This window comes from Drosophila takahashii, chromosome 3R (genome assembly GCF_030179915.1).
Source record: "Drosophila takahashii strain IR98-3 E-12201 chromosome 3R, DtakHiC1v2, whole genome shotgun sequence".
NCBI classification, from domain to species: Eukaryota; Metazoa; Arthropoda; class Insecta; order Diptera; family Drosophilidae; genus Drosophila; species Drosophila takahashii.
The window spans coordinates 20,229,996-20,249,408 of NC_091681.1; the positions used below are offsets into that span (position 1 = coordinate 20,229,996).

The following is a 19,413-nucleotide window of genomic DNA, read 5'->3' on the forward strand; positions in this document are numbered from 1 at the left end:
TTACAAAATAAGGAATACTAATTTTGGTAAAAACAAAGTATTCTAACAAACGAAAATTATAAACAAGACAATAATTTCTTTATGGGCCCACAAAAAAAAAAATTCTAAAAGCAAATGAGAAAATATTCCATATATCTACCCTAATGATACTTTCATTTTTCCTCAATTAACTGCCTTTCAAACACCCTCAAGTCATTATTGAGAAGTCTATCTGTTTCCCCTGGGCACTTTTCATCATTAGCCGGAGAATGAAAACAAACTTTACAAATAGACTTGAGTAACCACAGAATGAAATGTTCATTCTATTCTGTTTTCGCTTTCTGGTAATTCTCCTCTTTTTACATCTTCCACACAGAAAACCGCTCGCCCAACCTTGACCCACTTGAAATACTTTTTCACGCTTTATCTCCACCAAGATGAACTTTAGAACCGAACCGAAATTGCGTAGGTGGTTAATAATTTCGTTGACCTTTTCTTTGGGGCGAGTCAGCGAAATTCTCTAGACTGTTTTACAAGCCATTACAACCAGAACTGTTTAAAACAAGCCTAAAACATTGCTATTAAGAGCAATAAATGCAGTGATTTACGGCCAGAAATGCTTGGGTGTGTGGTTGGTTCCGTTAAAACGCGGAGTTTGTTCAAGGAGACTGCGTATTTACCTGGCAATTTACATAAAAATTCTTGGGGCCTAGGGCTCCGATTCTAACGACCCACAAAGATCACAACGTATCGATTAAGGCCCACTTCCGGGTCAAGTCTAGTATTGGATGGTGGATAGTGGACCTGCCGACCTGTTGGCTAATGAAACCGATCCAAAAGCATCGTTTTTGGCCAAGACTCCAAACCACGACTGAAAACGAAACGGAGGCTGAGGCTGGGGTCACTGAAAAGTTAACTGTGTCACCGGCGAATTGAACTTGAACTTGCCGATTAGCTTATGCGTATCTTTAACCAGTTCGAATCCGATTGGACTGCATAAGATGTGGGTGAATGTCGACCGGGGCGGACTGGTGAATCCCTTTGGTTGCCAGGAATCAATCATACGCCGTGTACGCCGCCAACAAATTCTTCCGGTATGTATAAGATATCTGAATTTGCATGCGTCTTTTGTTAGTCCACCAGCCATATAGCCAATCATAATGGTATGCAAAAGACGTTAGTTTATTATCAACGTCGCTGCAGACGATTCATGCGATCGAGTTCGATATATATGAGGGGTGACTGCCAGTTTGTCAGTTATGCAAATATCTTCCGCAAACATTTACATTTAGCCAACAGCCAAACTGGCCAACAAACCGTTAAACAATTATTATTGAATTTGTTTGTATGTTCATGCCAAATTGCGTAGACAAAAACAGTCACACGAGCCACGATCAAATGTGCAAAATCTTCTTTGCTTGCAGAATTCTTAATTGGCGATTGGACAAAACACAATAAAGAAATTATAAAAGTTTAGTGATTTTTTGGCTTCCAAGGGCGCCAAACAATTTTGATTATTGATTTCCGATGTCCAACAAAGCCTGCAAAGTTAATCTATTAAAAATTATTTTATTTCTCTGCCTGCAGCACTGTATTAGTCGTAAGATTGTTAACAGCAATTGCAAATGAGGCTCTTAAATGTTTAATTGGCCGCATTAAACTTGTTTGCGGTCTGTCGGTTTGAATTTCTGAGCTTGGCTTTTTCACACGCTGCTGGCGGCATCTGGAGTTCAAGTTTTTAAAGCTCCGCTTAAAGCTTAGTATTGGGCAAAGAGTTGCCACTTTAGTGAAAAAATATAGGTTCACATTATTTACCGTTAGAATTGTAATTTGTTTAAAATTTATAATAATAGTAATAGTTTTAGGTCAAAGTGGAATACTTATACTTAAATGTGAATGGATTTTTAAAGAACTTTTTTAAATTCCCCTTCAAAAAATATTTAGTTAACTAAAAAAATACTCATGTTTCGGAAGGGTATTAGAACAAATTCTTCAATAATGATTTCAGTAGCTAATGATCATAATAGGAGACAATAAAGATTACTTTTGGGATTCCCCAAATAGTTGATCAATGGCACATTCATAATTGAGATGACGAAAGTCAAAAGTAAAGGGTTGTTTGTATCTTGTATTCATTTCGAATAATCCAAGCTAAATTTGTTCATACAAAATTTTTTAGAATATTTGAAGGCCCTAAAATTATTTTATGAATGAATGAAAATTAAAAAAGATTTATTAAATGTATTCTTTTATTAAAATCCAAAAAAAAAACTAAATAAATTTAATTCTATCTTAAGATGAATAAAATACCAACAAAATCAATCAAGTCATTTTAAAAATTGTTTCCTTTTAGTAACAATTGTTGACGATAAACTCACATACACGTGACTTAATTAAAGCCCTAACCAAAAATTAATTTTTGTGTTTACCCCGAAGATGGCATATTATTAGAAGATACCCACTTGAGAGAACAATACGTAAATGAGCTGTTCCGATTAACAGATTACATGACAGGTCGCCGCTGATTGGGTTGGGATTGTAACAGGGTCGATGCTCTATGACCACTCATCCAAAGTGGCTCGTTACCAAGTTAATTGCGCAAATCGAACTCGTTTGCCAGCGCGGAAATGCCGGAGCTACGGCAAAGATATACATAGATATATCTAGCGGGTCTCTCGCGAACTCTCCATCTCCGATCAATCGAATTTTTGGAGTCGTAGCTGGCCAACTATCAACTACCAACTACCGTTGGCTTGCCCTTGGGAGGAACTCGTTTCGAGCGATAAATCGAAATCGAGAGAAAAACCAAAAGATTAATATGTGGAGAAAAAGAAATCGCACTTCCGTTTCCTGATCGAACAGATCGTTCAGACGGAGAAGCAGAAAATGCCTAAGAAGCTTAATAGATTCGATGGCGCAGAGCGGTTTTCATTTAAATGCTTAATTATAAATTCTAGTCTTGATATTTTCTGCCAGCTTTCGAAACATATCGCAGGCAATTTGCCGTCTGTGATTTTTTTGCGCTCAACAACTGTGTCAAGTTCAAAGTGAACTTTTAATTGCTAATTGAGTGACGAGGGATCTATTCTTGGATCAGTCCGCTCTTAATTGTATTCAAAATTATGTATCGCAGCGTTTTCAAGTTCAACCCTCGGCCAGCGACATGTGTGTGTTGCCAAGAACTTTACCATTTGGCCGCCGTCTTGGCTCATAAACCAGAAAATAAAATGCCAACTGCCGAGTTGAGTTCGTTTTCTGGCTTTTATGTATTTTGGGTATGAAACTGGGAGCATCTTCTTCATTCACTGGATTTGTTTGGCTGTAACTAAGCACACGTTTGGCCAATTGATTAGCAGCCCTAGCGGCACTCGGCCTCTAATCTTAGTTAGACCAGTTCAGTGGTGGAAACAAGGGGGGTTTTGTTTATGCAAATTGTATAAATGAAATATATTTTATTTCGAACTATTCATATAGCAAAACCCTGTGATGCATTTTCTATTCGTGTATACTTTTCTTTTAATATTTTTAATAATAGTATAATTCATTTTATTTTGTTAAAAGTTTAAAATCATTTCTTTGGATATATATATTTAGAAGTTCTTTAAAATAAAATGGTCTAAAAACCCCTTTTCTCCGCCCCTGGCCACATTAGTGAGCGTGACCATCGAACGTGCCATCTTCTCGACTCTACCAATTCTCTTTGGCCATTGCCCAACTGAGTCTGCGCTGTCCACTTCTGGGTTTACCCATTCAATTAGGGCCAAAAGTGGTGTATGCTCGGCAAAAGTCTTAGCCGCGCAAATGCGAGTGTATAGTACAGTATATTGAGCTTGAAATTCCGAATGCCCAAATCATCTGCACATGTGATATAAATATGTTTAAATGTTTAAATTAAAGTCTTGTCTCTTTTGCGGGCTGTCCCAAGGTCAGGGCGTGCTCGCTTTTCTGCACCAAATTGCAACGCAATTAAGACTAAGTACTATATATGGGCAGATCGGCAGATAAACCCTCGCAGACGGAGTTCGGTTGACATGAAACATTTGGCAATCGAATAGTAGCGATTGCGCAACTCGAAACTCCGAACAGAAATGTTGTTACTTTAATGAAAAGCCATAACTGGCGTCTGTAACAGTTTAATTGGTAATTGCTATTTACAGCCCCGATAATCAGGGGGCTGACCGGCGGCCAGCCTTTCGAAAATATTCCGTTATCAATTAGAAAACGCCGGCGGTCAGCGGTCAATCGGCGAACCTCAGCTGGAGCGTTCTAAAACGCTCCAAAAACGCCCATGATCCGACGTGTTAGCACCCACACCTTATTCTATCCGGTGCTAATTAATTTATGATTGTTAATTATTTGCTTCATACACTTGCTAATTAAAATTTCTGCATGCTCATTCTGTGTGCAGGCTATTGTTACGCGACTGAAATAAATTGGCTAATCGATAAAGCAAACAATTTGGAACTGTATGTGTTACTTAACGGTTAAGAAAAACATTTTTGTTAGAATTACTTAAATATTGAGTAAACGAAATAATGTCGAAACTGGAATTATATTTTGCGTTATTTAATAATTTAATTTTGCAATTGAATTTAGAGTCTTTATTGCAATTTTAAAATAATTTTACAGAAAACTTCAATAATTACTTAATTAACTTGTGACGCACTTTCCGGCTGAAATATCGAATTCTTGTCAACACCAGGGCCATTAATCAGGCGAATAATAAGCGACAAACATTTAGCATTTGCCATAATGAACATATTCAAAACATATTGATTATGATGAAGTCAAAGCTGTTTCGCCAATGGCAAAAATCGCATCTCACATTGATGGAACGGAAATTTGCAAAAAAGAAGCCGGCGAAGAAATAGAAAAAGCGACGCAGAAAATCACAACAAAACTGGAGCTATCAAAGCATACATTTATCATCGAAATCTTGGTCCGGTTGGCTGGCGGCGTTGCCTTCTTTGACTTCTTTGACTTCCGATTAACCTAGACCTAGGCCGTGAATTCAGCGGGGCTGTTACCAAGCTCATCCACGTTTAGGAGCCGGTGAAAACGAAGAGACGAGCGTGGCCAATCCAATCCGCATTCAACCGTTAGCAGTGCCAGTAGCCAACGTCATCCTTGCCGGCTTCAGTTTTTGGCTTTCAAGCTACGGCCCCAAACATGGCCAAAATAATCAAGCCAAAGGTCGAACCGGCCGGGCTGAACTTCAAAGAACAATTTACTCGGCGTTAATTTGTCACAAAGCAAATGGCAAATGGTTCTGTATGATAGTCAATGGCATAATTACGCGTAAGATACTCGCATAAAGACCAAAACGAAGGCTTTGCCGCACGTCCGATAGTTTTACGCAGCTTAACGACCAACATAACCCAGTGCCTTTTGCCTTGATCACGATGGATTTCCACACGTTCATCCACGGATTGATTATGGGTCTGAGGCCATCGGATGATGCCACCTTGACACGTTTACCATTCGGTGGACCAGAAAGCCTTCTGGATTGACTGGTGCTCTCTAACTGCCCGAGAACTTATTTAGCATATCAACAAACCCCGAATCAACACCTCCAGGGCCGATTAGCCGAGAACAGGTTATTCTGCTTGTAAGCATGAATGGGATTTACAAAAACACTCGCCGCTCAAATAAACATCACCTGAGGTCACCCGAAGACAAGCCGGAAGTCCAGGAATCATCGCCAACCTAGCGCAAGCCTTTAATTTAGTTTGTCACAAAGTAAGGCACATACACATTAAAGATGCCATTAAAAACTTGTTTTAATTGTACGTGCTTCGCTGGTGGACAACTCGTTTGACTCCTTAGAAATTGAAAATAAAAGTAAAGTGAATTACAATCTTCTGTGAAGTTTGATTTCCCGAGGGGCTTTAAGGTGTAATGGGAGTTGGGGTTCCCCAAGATCTTAGTATGTAAATAAACTATCTTGTTGGGGTCTTAATAAAATAATTAAAATATCTGATGCCCTTTAACACTCGTTACTTTAGGCATTATTATTGCAAAATTAATGGGACAATTAAAGGTTTAATTTTATTGCGAATTTTCAATTTAAAGGGATGGATGAAACTGGATTTGATTAATAAAAGTTTATTGGAACTATAAACCTATTATTGAGATTCTTGATTTATAGTAAAGTTACACTTCTAAATATTTTTATTCATAATATTTTAGAAGAAAGCTTTGGAATAAAAATGTTAACTTAAAAAAGATAAATCATCATGACGTTTAAACTAATATTAAACTTAAAAACATATTTGTTACTTAATTAAATTTTGTACAATTAACACATGCAAACTAAAAGAGTTTAAGAAATATTATAACTAACATTTTTTCAACAAAATTCTTTCTGTACAATTTAATTACATTTTTTAAACATTTATTTATGCCCCAAAACATACGGAAATTTAAAAAAATATATTAATAAGGAACTGATCTAAAAATAAAGTTATTTTTTAATACCTATTATTCATCGTATTTCAAATAAATTCGATTTTGTTTTTGGATAAAAAATGTTCTATCTGACATCTTAAACTAAATTAAGCAATTCACCTTTCCAAGCTTAATCTATTAATTAAGCACCTATAATAGACGAGATAGCAAATACGAATTCTTTGCAGACTGCATACCGCAATCAGTCAAATTTCCATATACAAACACTATAGAGTTCAGCCGTATCTTAGTGCATTGACCTATAAAAAGTCGAATTCACCTGGCGGTTCAGACCACCGGCAGCAGCATCATCAGCGTCTAAATGTTGTCTGTTGAATGTTGAATGCCAAACGGAACATGCTAAAAAATCGAAAAAACTCGAAAGCGACTCAGTGGGCCAAGCGCACACACGCAAATAATGGGGGTTTGTGGCCAACACACACACAACATGGCAAATAGTAAATAAAAATTGCATGCAGTGCGGCGCCAACTGAACGAAACTTCCGTTGTTCTATGGCTTTATTCGGGGTTCGTTGAGTTACCGAAGTCGGGCTTTATCTGGTATTTGTATTTCTAGTTGTGTTTGTAGTTGCGGCTGCCAAGTATTTTGCACAAGCGATCATGACGATCGCGCTGCCTCAGCCTCTGCCACCGTTTCTGCCGCTGCTCTGCTCCGCTGGCGCTGCGAAAAAGTTACTTTATCTTGTGATTGCTGAGAAGTTTTAGATTCAGTTGAGCATAAACATTCCTACGGTGTGGTGGTAGAATCCAGCCAGCAGATCTGCGCGAATATATTCGTAATCGAATTGAGCAATATTTTAGTATTCAGCAATTCAGCGAGTCGAAAAGTGAATTTTTCTGAGCGTGGAGGATTATAAAGTGCATTTTTGGTGGGCCTGAGCGCAGCATGCAAAATCCTGCGGCGAGCCTCTGACAAAACGAACTGAAAATAAAAAACCCCGCAAAACCCAGAGTTTTGGATACTTGAAGTTTTAAATAAAAACATAAACCAGGATTCAGAACAGAAAGCAAGCATCATGAGTATGAACTACCACAACTACAACAGCAGCTCGCGATTCGACATGGTCGTGGAGATAGCCAATATTGCGCTGGATGAGTTCAAGACCCATCACATAACGCGCAACTACACGGGCCTGGTGCAGCGCTACTACCAACTGGTGGAAGAGGATTACGGCGGTAGGTGTCGAGTGCTGGTGCCTTTCGAATATCTAGTGCATTAGCCGACTTAATTATAAATCCATAAAAATGACGAATTGCCATGAAATTGTCATTTTTTATGGCTTGCAAATCGTAACGTAAAAACGTAAATGCCAACAAAACGAATACAAAACAGCGAAAAAAAATTAAAGAGAAAAAGAAATGATAAAAGTAAACAGACAAAGCCAAAAGCTCAGCCAAAAACTTCTAGGACAATTAAAAAAGGTCTCTTGTGTGTGTGCGCGCGTTTTAAATTGCGACCTTGGCAGTGTCAATTGTATTTTTGACAATTATTAACGTAATTAAAATGTATTTACATTGCTTATCTTAGACATTTTTATGAAGCGACCGTCGACATCGACGACTTTGGTTTCGCCGTGTGCAGCTGAGCATGTATTTATTAAGTACAATAGCAGCCGGAGCACTTCGAACATGCCAATTGCCTCGGGGGTCTGGTCTTGTGTTCCGTTTTCGAGAGGCACTTGTTGACTGTGCCCCATATTCGCATTCCTGGCAATGAGAAAAGTCAGCGGTGAAAGGTCAATGGCAGGCAGATGCAATTAACACCTGTGCAAATAGTGCTTTTTTCGTTGGTTTAGTGATACTAAAACGGGTTAAAGGAGATTACTTTGTGCCAAAATCATGCTTACAAAGCAAAAAGGTTAGAGCTTTAGGCTATAAACAAAAGACTTAGGACACGAACTTTGAGAAAAGGCAATGTTTCGGTGTGCAAACAAAAGACTTAGAAAACGAACTTGGAGGATTTAGAGGAATATATTTAAAACCTTTTTTAGAAAATTTAGAAAAAAAATATTAAAAATAAATAATAAATAAATTAAAATAAGAATTACATAATCTTCATCAAAAAATCAATATTAAATCGTTACCACATTCATATTATTTAAAATCAAAGTAAGGGAAACTAATTTAGATCCGCTTTTATTTATTATTCGTATCGTTTTGATTAAGATTTAACAAATTCGAAATGAAAACACTTAATCACTTTGCAAATGTCCAACATTTGTACACCAAAATGTGTGCACATTAGTATACAAAAATGTTTTAAGCTGAAGACAATTCCTAATGGCTACTGAAATTAGCGACTCTAAACTGAGTTATAGGTATGCCGCTCCGAACACAACAGATTCCCCAGTGTAACAGGTCAAGAATTCCCGGCATAAAATGTGATCCCAGCTGCCAATGGAATCTTTGCAGTAAACAAGCATTTATTAACTGGAAAATAAATCATAACAACTTCTTAAATTGATTACTAAGGTAGACATCCAACGGTATGGAAAAGTTGGTCCATTTAAAAATGCACAGCCACTTGCAATTAATTTCCATATCTCTGCCGGGGGGTTCCTTTAAATTACCGAGCTATGACGTACATCGGTGTTTATTCATTTATTAAGAAATGGAATAATTCCCTTAGCGGCATGCCAGCCTCACATATTTTACAACTAATGCCCAGTGTAAAGGCGATTGTGCTGACACTTTAAACGATACCAGTGACATGTTGACTTTATATTTAGCCACGATTTCATTCAGCTGGCATCGATTGAATGGCTTGGAATGGCTATCCCAATGCGAAGTGCTATAAACTAATGAAATGCAAATCGAAGCTGTTTCGACTCGTCTCTGCATTAGCATAGGCAAAACCTAAAGCTAAAGCTAAATGAATTAAAAACAGAATTGCGGCAATTAATTTGATGTGTTTGTGGCTAAATTCACAGATCCGCGAGCAACGCGCTTCCCGCTGATGGAGCACCCGATGTTCACCTTTGGCATGGTGGCCATCTACTTGTCCTGGGTCCTCATCATCGGACCCCTCTTTATGCGCGACCGAAAGCCCTTCCAGCTGCGCCGCACCCTGGTCATCTACAACGCCTTCCAGGTGGCCCTCAGCGGCTATATGTTCTACGAGGTAGGTTCGAAACTGGACCTGAAATTTAACATAACGTTCGTCCATCTAATGGCCATCCCCTTCCGGTTTCCCCCGAACAGCACCTAATGGCCGGCTGGCTGAACTACTACAATCTGAAGTGCCAACCGGTTGACTACTCCGACAGTCCCAGCTCCAAGCGGGTAAGTGCTCACAACCGGTCAACTTGTGATTCTAATTCCTAAATGAAATCAAAAATCAAAACTCGCTCATCCCCAATCAAATTTCTATTTCGAGAGGCACGCGTGGACTTAAGATGTTTATGGTCTTCATTATATAATTTGGCATTTGTCGTTTGGTTTTTTGGTTGCTCTTTGTTTTCGCCTAAACCTTGCCGGGTTCATCTTCCGCTGTTGGCCAGCAAGTTCGTTGCCTCTACTTTGTGATGACTCACTGACTCCGCCAGACGGACTCAAGAGCCATTTAGTTGGCCCGTAAAGTTCAGCTCAAAGCCACTTTTTTGGCCAGTCATACCGCGAAACGTAAACAACTACAAACTACAAAGAAAAATGATTTTAATTATGCCTCTGCCATGGCACAAAGTTCACATTTAAACGTACTGAGCAGGGCAATTAAATGGTCAGCTTCTTAATCCAAATTCTAGCTCTAATGGCTTTTCGAGCGGCCATCGATTGTATTCCCTTTTCCCAGGCTGCTCACCATAAACAATTAATAAATATTTGTGTAATGGAAGTTTAAAGTTAAATGCATAATTTAATGCCAATTTGTTGGTGGACCGCAAATGAGGCATTTAAATGTTCGTAAAATTGTAGCAGTGGCAAGAGCAAACCGAGTGTAACTCTTAAATCGATTATAAAATACTCTAAATCAGTTTTTAAAAGATATGATTAATAGAATACACTGGTATTTCTAGTATTCGCTAGATTTATTATTTTAATGCCTTTAAAGCTTAAACAATCCTAAATCGTTTGATATATTGCAATTGAATGTTTTTATTCTTGTGCTAATTTAACCGAAATCAATAAAGTCTCTATAAAGAGTAAATGCAATGCATTAACTCATGCCGCCAGTATTACCACTTGGAAAAATATTAGAGACAGCCACACCCTCAAGGCCGTTGACTATTGCCTATGTTACAATCAAATTAACAACATTTAAAGCGGCTCTAAACAGTTCAGTTTGTTCCGCCGTTTGTTTGCAATTGGGATCGTACTTTAGCTTTGGCTCTGTTTGAGCTTTAAGTCAATAGAGCATAAATTCTGTGAAAACCGCTGACCAGACCGGACCTTTTCCCACCCATTCATTGATCGATTTCACATCCGCAACGAACCCAAAAAAGTCAAAGAGAAGAAACCAAAACCAAAACCAACCGAGCCCACAAGACAAGTCAATAAACTCCGTTGGACCCGAGAGTCATTAGCGTCTGTCATCTAGTTTTATGGCCATTTCCATAAGTCCACGGCGCCTTAGCGCAGTCGTAAAAGTCAGCATTGTTTACATTGCGCATACGCAGCGTGCGCCCAATCGTTTCGCCTGCAAGCCAGCAGAATTCTTGGTCGGCAAATGAAAACAAGAGTGCGGGGTATTCCGAAAAGAAGAGAAACAACGCGAAGCGAAATGAAACTAAACGAAACAAGACGCGGCGAAACGAAAACTTTGTCAATGTCATTGCGCAAGTTCTTCTGCGGCTTCTACGCTAATTGGGCACGTTGCTCGATGGGCGCGAATTGCACAACGACCTTGCTAGGTCAACCGCACTGATAACCGCAACCCCCTTCTCTCTATCTATCTATTTCCCGGCAGATGCTCAACCTGTGCTACCTGTACTACCTGTCCAAGCTGACCGAGTTCGCCGACACGATGTTCTTTGTGCTGCGCAAGAAGTCCTCGCAGATCACCTGGCTGCATGTGTACCATCACTCGGTGACGCCGCTGGAGACCTGGGTGCTCGTCAAATTTCTGGCAGGTGAGTTGGAAAATTGAATTCCCCTTAATCAGGCTTCAATTCAATATTTGTCACATACATATTTATTTTACTTGTGCTCTATTTAACAAAATCAATTTTAATTTGAGTTATTTTGAACAAAAATCGGGACTAAGAATAAAATATAAATAATATTTAATGGACATTTTAAACAACGAAAAAACAATCATATAAGTGATTTATTTTCATAACTCCTGTTAGGATTGTAAATTAATTGAACAAAATTTTGCAAACATAATTTGCATTTTAAACTTAATTTTAGTTTTAACAAAATATGGAAATTATGAGCAACAGAAAAATAGTTCCCCACAGGGAGTAAACTTGTGTAATTCTCATGTTAATTTAACTTTTCATATTAATAAAAAATTATTTCTAATGCCCCATAAAGATGTAAATTACAGACCATAAATTGTGTTTTGTATTAAATGTTTGCTTAAAATGAACAAGACAAATTATAACAAATTTAAAGCACCGCATTTGATATAAATATGTATTTTAGATTTTTAGTTTCTTAGAGTTCTCGTAGCCAAAAAGAAATCGAAATTATAAAACTTCTTCCTGTGATTAAGACTAAATTTCCTTCATCTCTTACAGGTGGAAATGCCACATTCCCGAATCTGCTGAACAACTTTGTGCACGTGTGCATGTACTTCTACTACATGATGGCCGCCATGGGACCCGAGTACGCCAAGTTCCTGTGGTGGAAGAAATACATGACCGAGCTGCAGATTGTAAGTACTGCTACTAGTTTTACTACTTCTACTGCCGGGAAGGGGTGGGGCTCATTAAAATGGAATCAGTTCCAGCACAGATACCGCCCGAAAATCAAAATCAAACGAAACCTGCTCAGAAGTCTGCGCTGGCATGTGTGAAATGTATTTCTCGGACATAGATCGAAGCTAGTCGCCGTTAGTGCTGGCCAGGCCAATTGCCAGGCTGATTTGGCCAAGACGCCGCCAAAAAACCGAAAAAATGGAAACCAGTTAGACCGGCAGTCGTGCCTCAAAGTTAGACTCCCAGCCAGCCTCTGCCACATAAATTGGCATTATTCATTGGGCCCAAAGGCACGCACACCACCGCACATCCGCGGAGACCAGTTGCTATCCGTGCTTATATTGCCAAAATAAAATGTTGGCCAATGCTTCTAACTGTGTCTTGCATTTGTCTAAAATTCCGAAATGCCACTGCGAACCGGAGATTCGGCCTCCGCCAGTTTGCAATGTTTGCAGCTTAAGTTTTAAGCAAACTTTTGGGGCCAAAGGCCAATCTCTTGGGCATCGATCGCACATTCTGGCCTATTGCGAAACATCGAGATCCGAAAGCAAAAGTAAAGCGAATCCAGAGATTGTCGGCAATCATGTGATCTAGATATCTCGTCTGGTTTCTGGTTTTTGCCATCTGATTTTTATGTTGCCAATTTGGTATTGTATTGGATTGGCTCCACTCGAACGGTTCTCTTTTAATGTGGCTACGCATAATTGAAAGACCGAAGCCGGTAAATAAGTTCCATTGCATTTTAGCTTGTATTTGTATTTTTTCTCTATATCTCTCTAAAAGTTTCGAAATTCTTGAAACGCATGGAAATATGGCAAGTTTAGTTTGTTCTGCTGTGACTGGCCTCCTTCGAATCGAGATTCAATGCTGTAGTTGTTATTGTCGCAGCCGCTAGTTAGTGAATTGCCTTGAAGCTCTGCTCCACAGTTGAGTTGTCAAACGTTCGGTGACTAACTTAAGTAGCAAGCACAGGTTTTTCTATACAGACAGTTGTGCAGGAGGCAAACAGTGGGGATTCTTTAGAGTCTCATTAAAAAAATCTTAATGAAAAATAAAAGGAAACAACATTATTCCTCATATAAACAGCATTTTTGGCCAAAGAAGGTATTCTGAAATCTTTTACAAAAGTTAAGCAAGTTTCGCAATTAAATACACCTATAAACAGTTAAATTTAAATTTACCATTAAAGATAATTTTTTAGTTTATTACTTGAAAATGTAAGTAAGTAATTCAAATACTAACGAAATATATTTTATAATTTTTTTGCTAATTATACAGATTTTTGTTTCCGAAAATTGGTCAGTCGTTGAAAAGGAATGCTCACTGTGCCCGTTTTATGCGTATATAAAATTTTGCATATGTAGTTGGTAGGGTGCCTATTTTGATTGCTGTTTTTATTGTTGTCGTAGTGCACTTTTCTTGATGTTTTTCCAATTGCGTTTCGCTGGGTTCTACACAGAAACCAAAAATTTATTCGAACAGGTCCCAAATTTTTAAATAATTATTACAAAAAACCAAATTCTTTATTGAACATACAAAATAAATATATAAGATTTAAAACAAATAAGAAAGTAAAGGTGTAGGCGATATACCCTAAAGAGCATAAATTATACTAAATTTAATATTCTTAGGGTCCTTAAAATTTTTTCCTGTGCATATCGCTGCGCTGCACTGACATTTTTAATGAGTAGGCGGGCGCATCATATGGATAATTTGTCTGTCATGCCAGTTGTTGTGATTCTAAGCTGGCTTCGGCTTTCAGTAAGTGTTGCCAATTGCCTGCGCAACCAGCTGGATTCTTTCAGTTCCGCTCCTGCCGGCCAATTAGCCGCAAAGTGCCTGGCCAAACATCGCACGCTCCACATTTTGGCCAATTGGCCAGGCCCAAGTTGAAGTTAAGTTCCGATTTGCCGATTGCCGTGCGCAACATTTGTTGCAACACACAACATCCACATCCATCCCCGCAACTCGCCGAGGTAGGCCAATTCCAATTCCAAATCCACCGAGAGTTTCCACATTTGCGGCACCAACCAGTAACCGACTAAACAACCGACCGATCCGACCAGTTTCGATTACATTATCATTTCGTGTTCGTTCCGTTTTGCGGCAATGAATGTCGAGCGGTAGCGTTCACTTTTGTCCAGCACCGCGACGAACTTGCCACACCAATCGGGTGAGTGTCTATGTCGGCTATTGCGGCTATATGCACATATATCTCAAATCTTTTGGGGCAGTCGATGGTGGATGGCGACCACTGGGCAGACTACTCATGCAATTTGGCACGCCGTCTGTGGGTAAAAGTCAACAAGCGATCTGCTGCCACTTTCAATTGCCGGTGCGGCGATCCAAGTCGCCAGTTCAGATCAGTCATGTTGCAAGTGCAACTGCCTTTTGTTTTTGTTATTGTTTTTGTTTTTGTTCGCTCGTTACCGGCACACTCCAAGCGGTATAACGTTCAATGATCTATGCCAAGATTGCGCAATAATAATTGTGCTGGAACAGTGGGTCAATTTAGGTATATTGTAATAAAAAAATCTAAAATAAAATCTTAAAATCTTATAGATTTCGATTTTAAAAGTTTAAATGAATAGGGATAAAACGGGTATTTTATGAAACTGTAGATAATAAAAATAAAACTGTAGATAATCATTAAATTAGGGCAATAAAAAAGTATTTAAATTTCTAACAGTTAAATAATGGTAAATAAAGATTTTAAAATTAAACTAATTGATCACAAAGGCCACCGTTGCTATAAACTAAAATATTTAAGGCAGAAATGTAATATAAGCCCAAAACACACCCAAAAACATTGCCAAAACGTGTTAGAAAGGGGCTTGCCGCGATGGCCTTACTAAGTTCAGATGACAATACCCATTTACGTGAGTAAAATAGATTTATGGCCCTTTAGCAAGGTTTTGCAGCAAGAAATCAATCAGGTCAGCGATAAATTAAATATAAAAATATTTTAATATATTAAATTGCTTTAGACAAGATTAAAATCTAAGCAAAAGTTATTTCCGTTTCTCAAGTACTGGAAGAACTTTCAAAATCTACTTAGATTGATCAAAGAAAATCCGGCACGAACCACAAACAAGCGGCGAGGTCAAAACTCTCAAAGAAAACGTGCAAAAATAATTTAGCATTTAATTACAAACAATTTATGGAAGAGGCTACTGCGGTTGAGCTTTTAATCTTTGCATGCATAATGTGAGGAAGACAAAGAATCTTTTTGAAACTATTTCCATTCTATAGAAACATTTTACACTTTATAATGGCATCGTTTATAAGGAAGCCATTGGTCATTGGATAAATGCAGATAGATAGATATTATTGGCCCACTTCCATCAATCACTTGGTGCCCACGGTGCTCGAGTCTCGTGCAATGGGGCATTTAGGCGTCGACGTTGGCTTTCAACGGACCGCAAGACGCAAACTTGGCCAGTTGCAGTTGCCGTCTTGGCCAACAGTTGTTGCCGCCGCTGGCTCAGTGACTTTGCTGCAGTGGTAATGGAAACCTGCAGCGCTTGGCTGGCCAGCGTAATATTTTGTAGGTCACCGAAAACTGCACACAGCCGAGATTACTGCACAGGAAAAAATATTTCAAGTGATCATAGTCGTAAAAACTAAGAGATGGACAGCCTTGTTTTAGAAGACGAAGGTTGAAGAGCCTCTTGGGTGTTAAAGTATTCGATATGTTACCAAACATAAAGATATTCTTCCGATGGAATTTGAAATTTAAACATTAATTGACATACCCTTCTTTATTCAGCTTGAACATGTCATTAAAGCATATTTCAAATTCCTTAGCATCACTTGACTGTTCTTCATTAAACGTAACTAGAATTTTAAGTCAATTGACATTCTTTGGATTCTTGGTGTGTCCAACTAGCTAGCCCACTAGCTTTGCATTAATTCTTCGTTGCATCAACTTGGGAGTGGGTGCTAAAATATCCAAATATCTTATGATCGATCAAGATCAAACAGCATCGTTAAATATGGGCTTTATAACACGCGCCAAGGGGTCGCCAGAGGCCAATCGAAAGCCCGCTTGTTGGACTTGTCTAAACATAGCATCTATAAACTAGCATCGCGGCTAGTTAATGGCCGCATATCAGGGAAACTGACACTCCGGCTAATTCTAATTCCAATCAATGTGCGCACATTGTAGTCGCACTGAGTGCTTTTTGATTGCCCGCCCAGCTCAAGGGTGCTCCACTGCCACTGCCGGCCGTTTTATTAGCCGCACTCAAAGAGCTGTAACCCGGGCTGCAAAAAAGCTATGACTCGGCAGTAAGCTAATTGGATGACGTTACAACTTCCGTAACGAGACAAGCTCTCTGCCCTTCGACAGCGCCAATGACCAGAAAGAGGTGGGTCAAGTTGAGCTCTGATTATGACCGTGTGCTGCTCTCTTCAGAACTTTCCCAGCATTTAGGCGTAACAAGTTCACTAGCCATGTGATTCCCACAACCCCTTAATATGTATGATTAAATATGAAAACGCTAATCTAGTTAAAGGCAAGATAAAAATTACAGCAACGATTAAGACACGAGGTTTGTTTTTCAACCTTCATCGATGTGCTTAAATCTAGACTATTAATCTATTAAGTAAGTATTATATTATTATTACTGTATTGAACGATGGGTAGTTACGGAAAAGATTAAACAAAATAGGGAAAATATGAAAATATTTAGAAAAACAAATTGTAATTAGAGTTTAAGATATTTCGAAAATACATTTTACATGTTTCAGTGAGGATTGTATCTTTATCGGGGTTTCGGAAAAATCTCTTCGTACATAGAAACATAATGGATTCCGGTTGAAAATAATTTCTGTGACATTCTCGTATATTTTTGTATCCTGTTTCACCCAGGTCTTTATTAACTGATCTTTAACTACTTTCCATCTATTATTTCTTCTTAGGCCCAGTTCGTGCTGTGCATCTTCCACACCCTCCGCGCCCTCTTCAGCAACCAGTGCCAGTTCTCCAAGTTCATCTCTGCGCTGCTCCTGCTGAATGCCTCCATTTTCTTCTGCCTCTTCATGAACTTCTACATGCAGAGCTACAGGAAGTCCAAGGCCGCGCAGCAGCAACTGCAGCAGCAGCAGCAGCAACAGCAACTGGCTGCCACGCCCTGCAAGGCGGACGACAATAACAACACGGCGATGCTGGCGCAAAAGCTGAAAGCCAACTAAATCGTAAACGACCAAGTAGAAATCAGTCAGATTTAGACGGAAAGTGCTTCCAGGGAACAAATTTTGCATAAACGGATCAGATTGGTGATGGCAACGAACGGACGAAACGGAACGGAAGTAGTTTTGGTACAAAGGTTTCAACTAACGCTAAGCTAAGCTTAAGAGCCATAAATACACACACAGAAAAGGAACAGATACAGAAACGGAATCAGAAACAGAGGAAGTCGGGAAGTCCGCCGGCTGATGATGATGATGGAGAACACGGGGCGTATGCGCAATTTCAATTTCAATTTGATTATCCATCCACCAGCTCCTCCTCCTCCTCGCTAGCTTCGCTTGATTGCTTCGCTTCGCTTCTCGAATTCTCAAATTCTCAAATTCTCGTACTCTCGCCATCTGTGGCTGCAATCGCATATGTATGTGTAGAACCGTACAACAAACTGGGTCAATTTTCGAGATCTGACTAATGTGTAAGACGCCTAATTCTAGAACCTCACGAACGAAGCGCGTTTAGTTTTTAATCCCCTTAGGCTAAGTGATTATCGTAATTCTATAATTGTGTATAGACGATTTGTAAATAGCCTGTTAAATGTTAATGTTAAATATTTGTAGTCCTAAGCCAACTAGTCTAACTTACAACATTCGCACGAACAAATACGGCGAGCACGAAATTAAAAGCGAAGACAAATAAAAACGAAGAAAAGATAAATATAATAAACAAAAAACAAAAAAACCAACCAAGTGGGTTTCTATTTGATCTGCCTTCCCGGCGTCAGGAAAACAGAGCTGTGAAATGGCAGGGTCGTCGTTGCGGAAGAGATCAATAAGTCTTAAGAACTGACAATAGAGTATCAAAATCGGAAATACCGGAATTGATAATGTGGCGATTTTTGTTTCGCTCCTTCGTTCTTGCTAGAAGAACCAAACGAATAGGCAAATATAGCAAAAATGTTTAGTAATTGCTTTCATTTATTTATTTCCATACCATAAGATGATGAAAAAGTTATTTTTTTTAAATATCGTTTGCTATTACTAGACTAAATTAAAAATGTGATTGATTTAATCTCTTCGATCTTTCGAGGAAATAAATTTAAAATTAAAGCCGTTATTTTATTCAATAAGTCGTAGAATGAAATCTTCCAGAGCCTAAGCCCCTTAAAATAGTATTTTATCTAACTTTTTAACGGAGCATTGTATTTTAAAAATGCGTTGTCATTTGAAACGAATTTTAGGTAAAAATACGAATTCATCTCCACCGGATTCAATTTTAGACCAAGCCAATTGATTTTCCTGAAGTCTTGGTACAATTAGTTTTTACAATACCTTTTGATTTTGGTGTATCACTCGTTAAAAACGGAACATCACAGCAGATTCATGCGGCTATTTAAAAGTAGTTCCCTTAGCACACCCTCCCGGTGCGTTTCGTCACTACGTGTACTGCCGTTAAAAGGCCCATACTTAATTGAAGGGATGCTTGAAGTGTCCTTGCCTTGGTCCTAACAGAAAAGGACAGCGACACAAGGATACAAGAAATCATTGTTAGTTTATAGCGCCTTTTGACCTGTAAGCTCACCTTTTTGACCAATATCCTGTGTGCAATCATAAAAAAACAAATGTGCTCCTTGTATAAAGGCGTGAGCACCCCGGCTTTTATGCTTTCAACAAAAAACTTATTCTTGGCTAGACCGGGATCTGGGATATGTGAGTGTGCATGTGCGATATGTCCTTTTTCCAATCATCAAATCCACTTGCAATATCCTTTTTAATCGTAATTTAACTCGCAATTAAACATTTTTGTACGGCAGTTGGCCTAAACAGAATCCAATTAGGAATTAGCGACGGCACAAAAAACCAATAGGTGTGTGTTCGCGCTAGGTCAGCAAAGACACCAACCTGGCTAGAATAAATTTGG

At 38.8% G+C, this 19,413-nt stretch overlaps 1 protein-coding gene across 3 annotated transcripts; it reads left to right on the plus strand.

Moving 5' to 3' along the window:
- The first annotated feature begins 7,147 nt into the window (after positions 1–7,147).
- LOC108064524 (very long chain fatty acid elongase AAEL008004) lies at positions 7,148–18,238 on the plus strand. 3 transcript variants are annotated; one of them, XM_017152096.3, is made up of 6 exons: positions 7,148–7,623; positions 9,378–9,568; positions 9,649–9,729; positions 11,351–11,513; positions 12,126–12,262; positions 17,229–18,238. In XM_017152096.3, the coding sequence occupies exons 1-6, from the start codon at positions 7,464–7,466 to the stop codon at positions 17,499–17,501; spliced, it is 1,005 nt and encodes a 334-aa protein (XP_017007585.1). In that variant the 5' UTR covers positions 7,148–7,463; the 3' UTR covers positions 17,502–18,238. The 3 variants fall into 3 exon arrangements, with proteins under 3 accessions (XP_017007585.1, XP_070073064.1, XP_070073065.1); XM_070216963.1 differs by lacking the exon at positions 7,148–7,623 and adding an exon at positions 7,650–7,869; XM_070216964.1 differs by lacking the exon at positions 7,148–7,623 and adding an exon at positions 7,821–7,942.
- The last annotated feature ends 1,175 nt before the right edge of the window (positions 18,239–19,413 follow it).

Excerpts from the sequence above, each read along its gene's own strand:
- LOC108064524 (XM_017152096.3), top strand. The coding sequence starts at position 7,464 with ATGAGTATGAACTACCACAACTACAACAGCAGCTCGCGATTCGACATG. Across the intron at positions 7,624-9,377 it reads GGTGGAAGAGGATTACGGCG|ATCCGCGAGCAACGCGCTTC; the intron begins GTAGGTGTCGAG and ends CTAAATTCACAG. Across the intron at positions 11,514-12,125 it reads GCTCGTCAAATTTCTGGCAG|GTGGAAATGCCACATTCCCG; the intron begins GTGAGTTGGAAA and ends CATCTCTTACAG.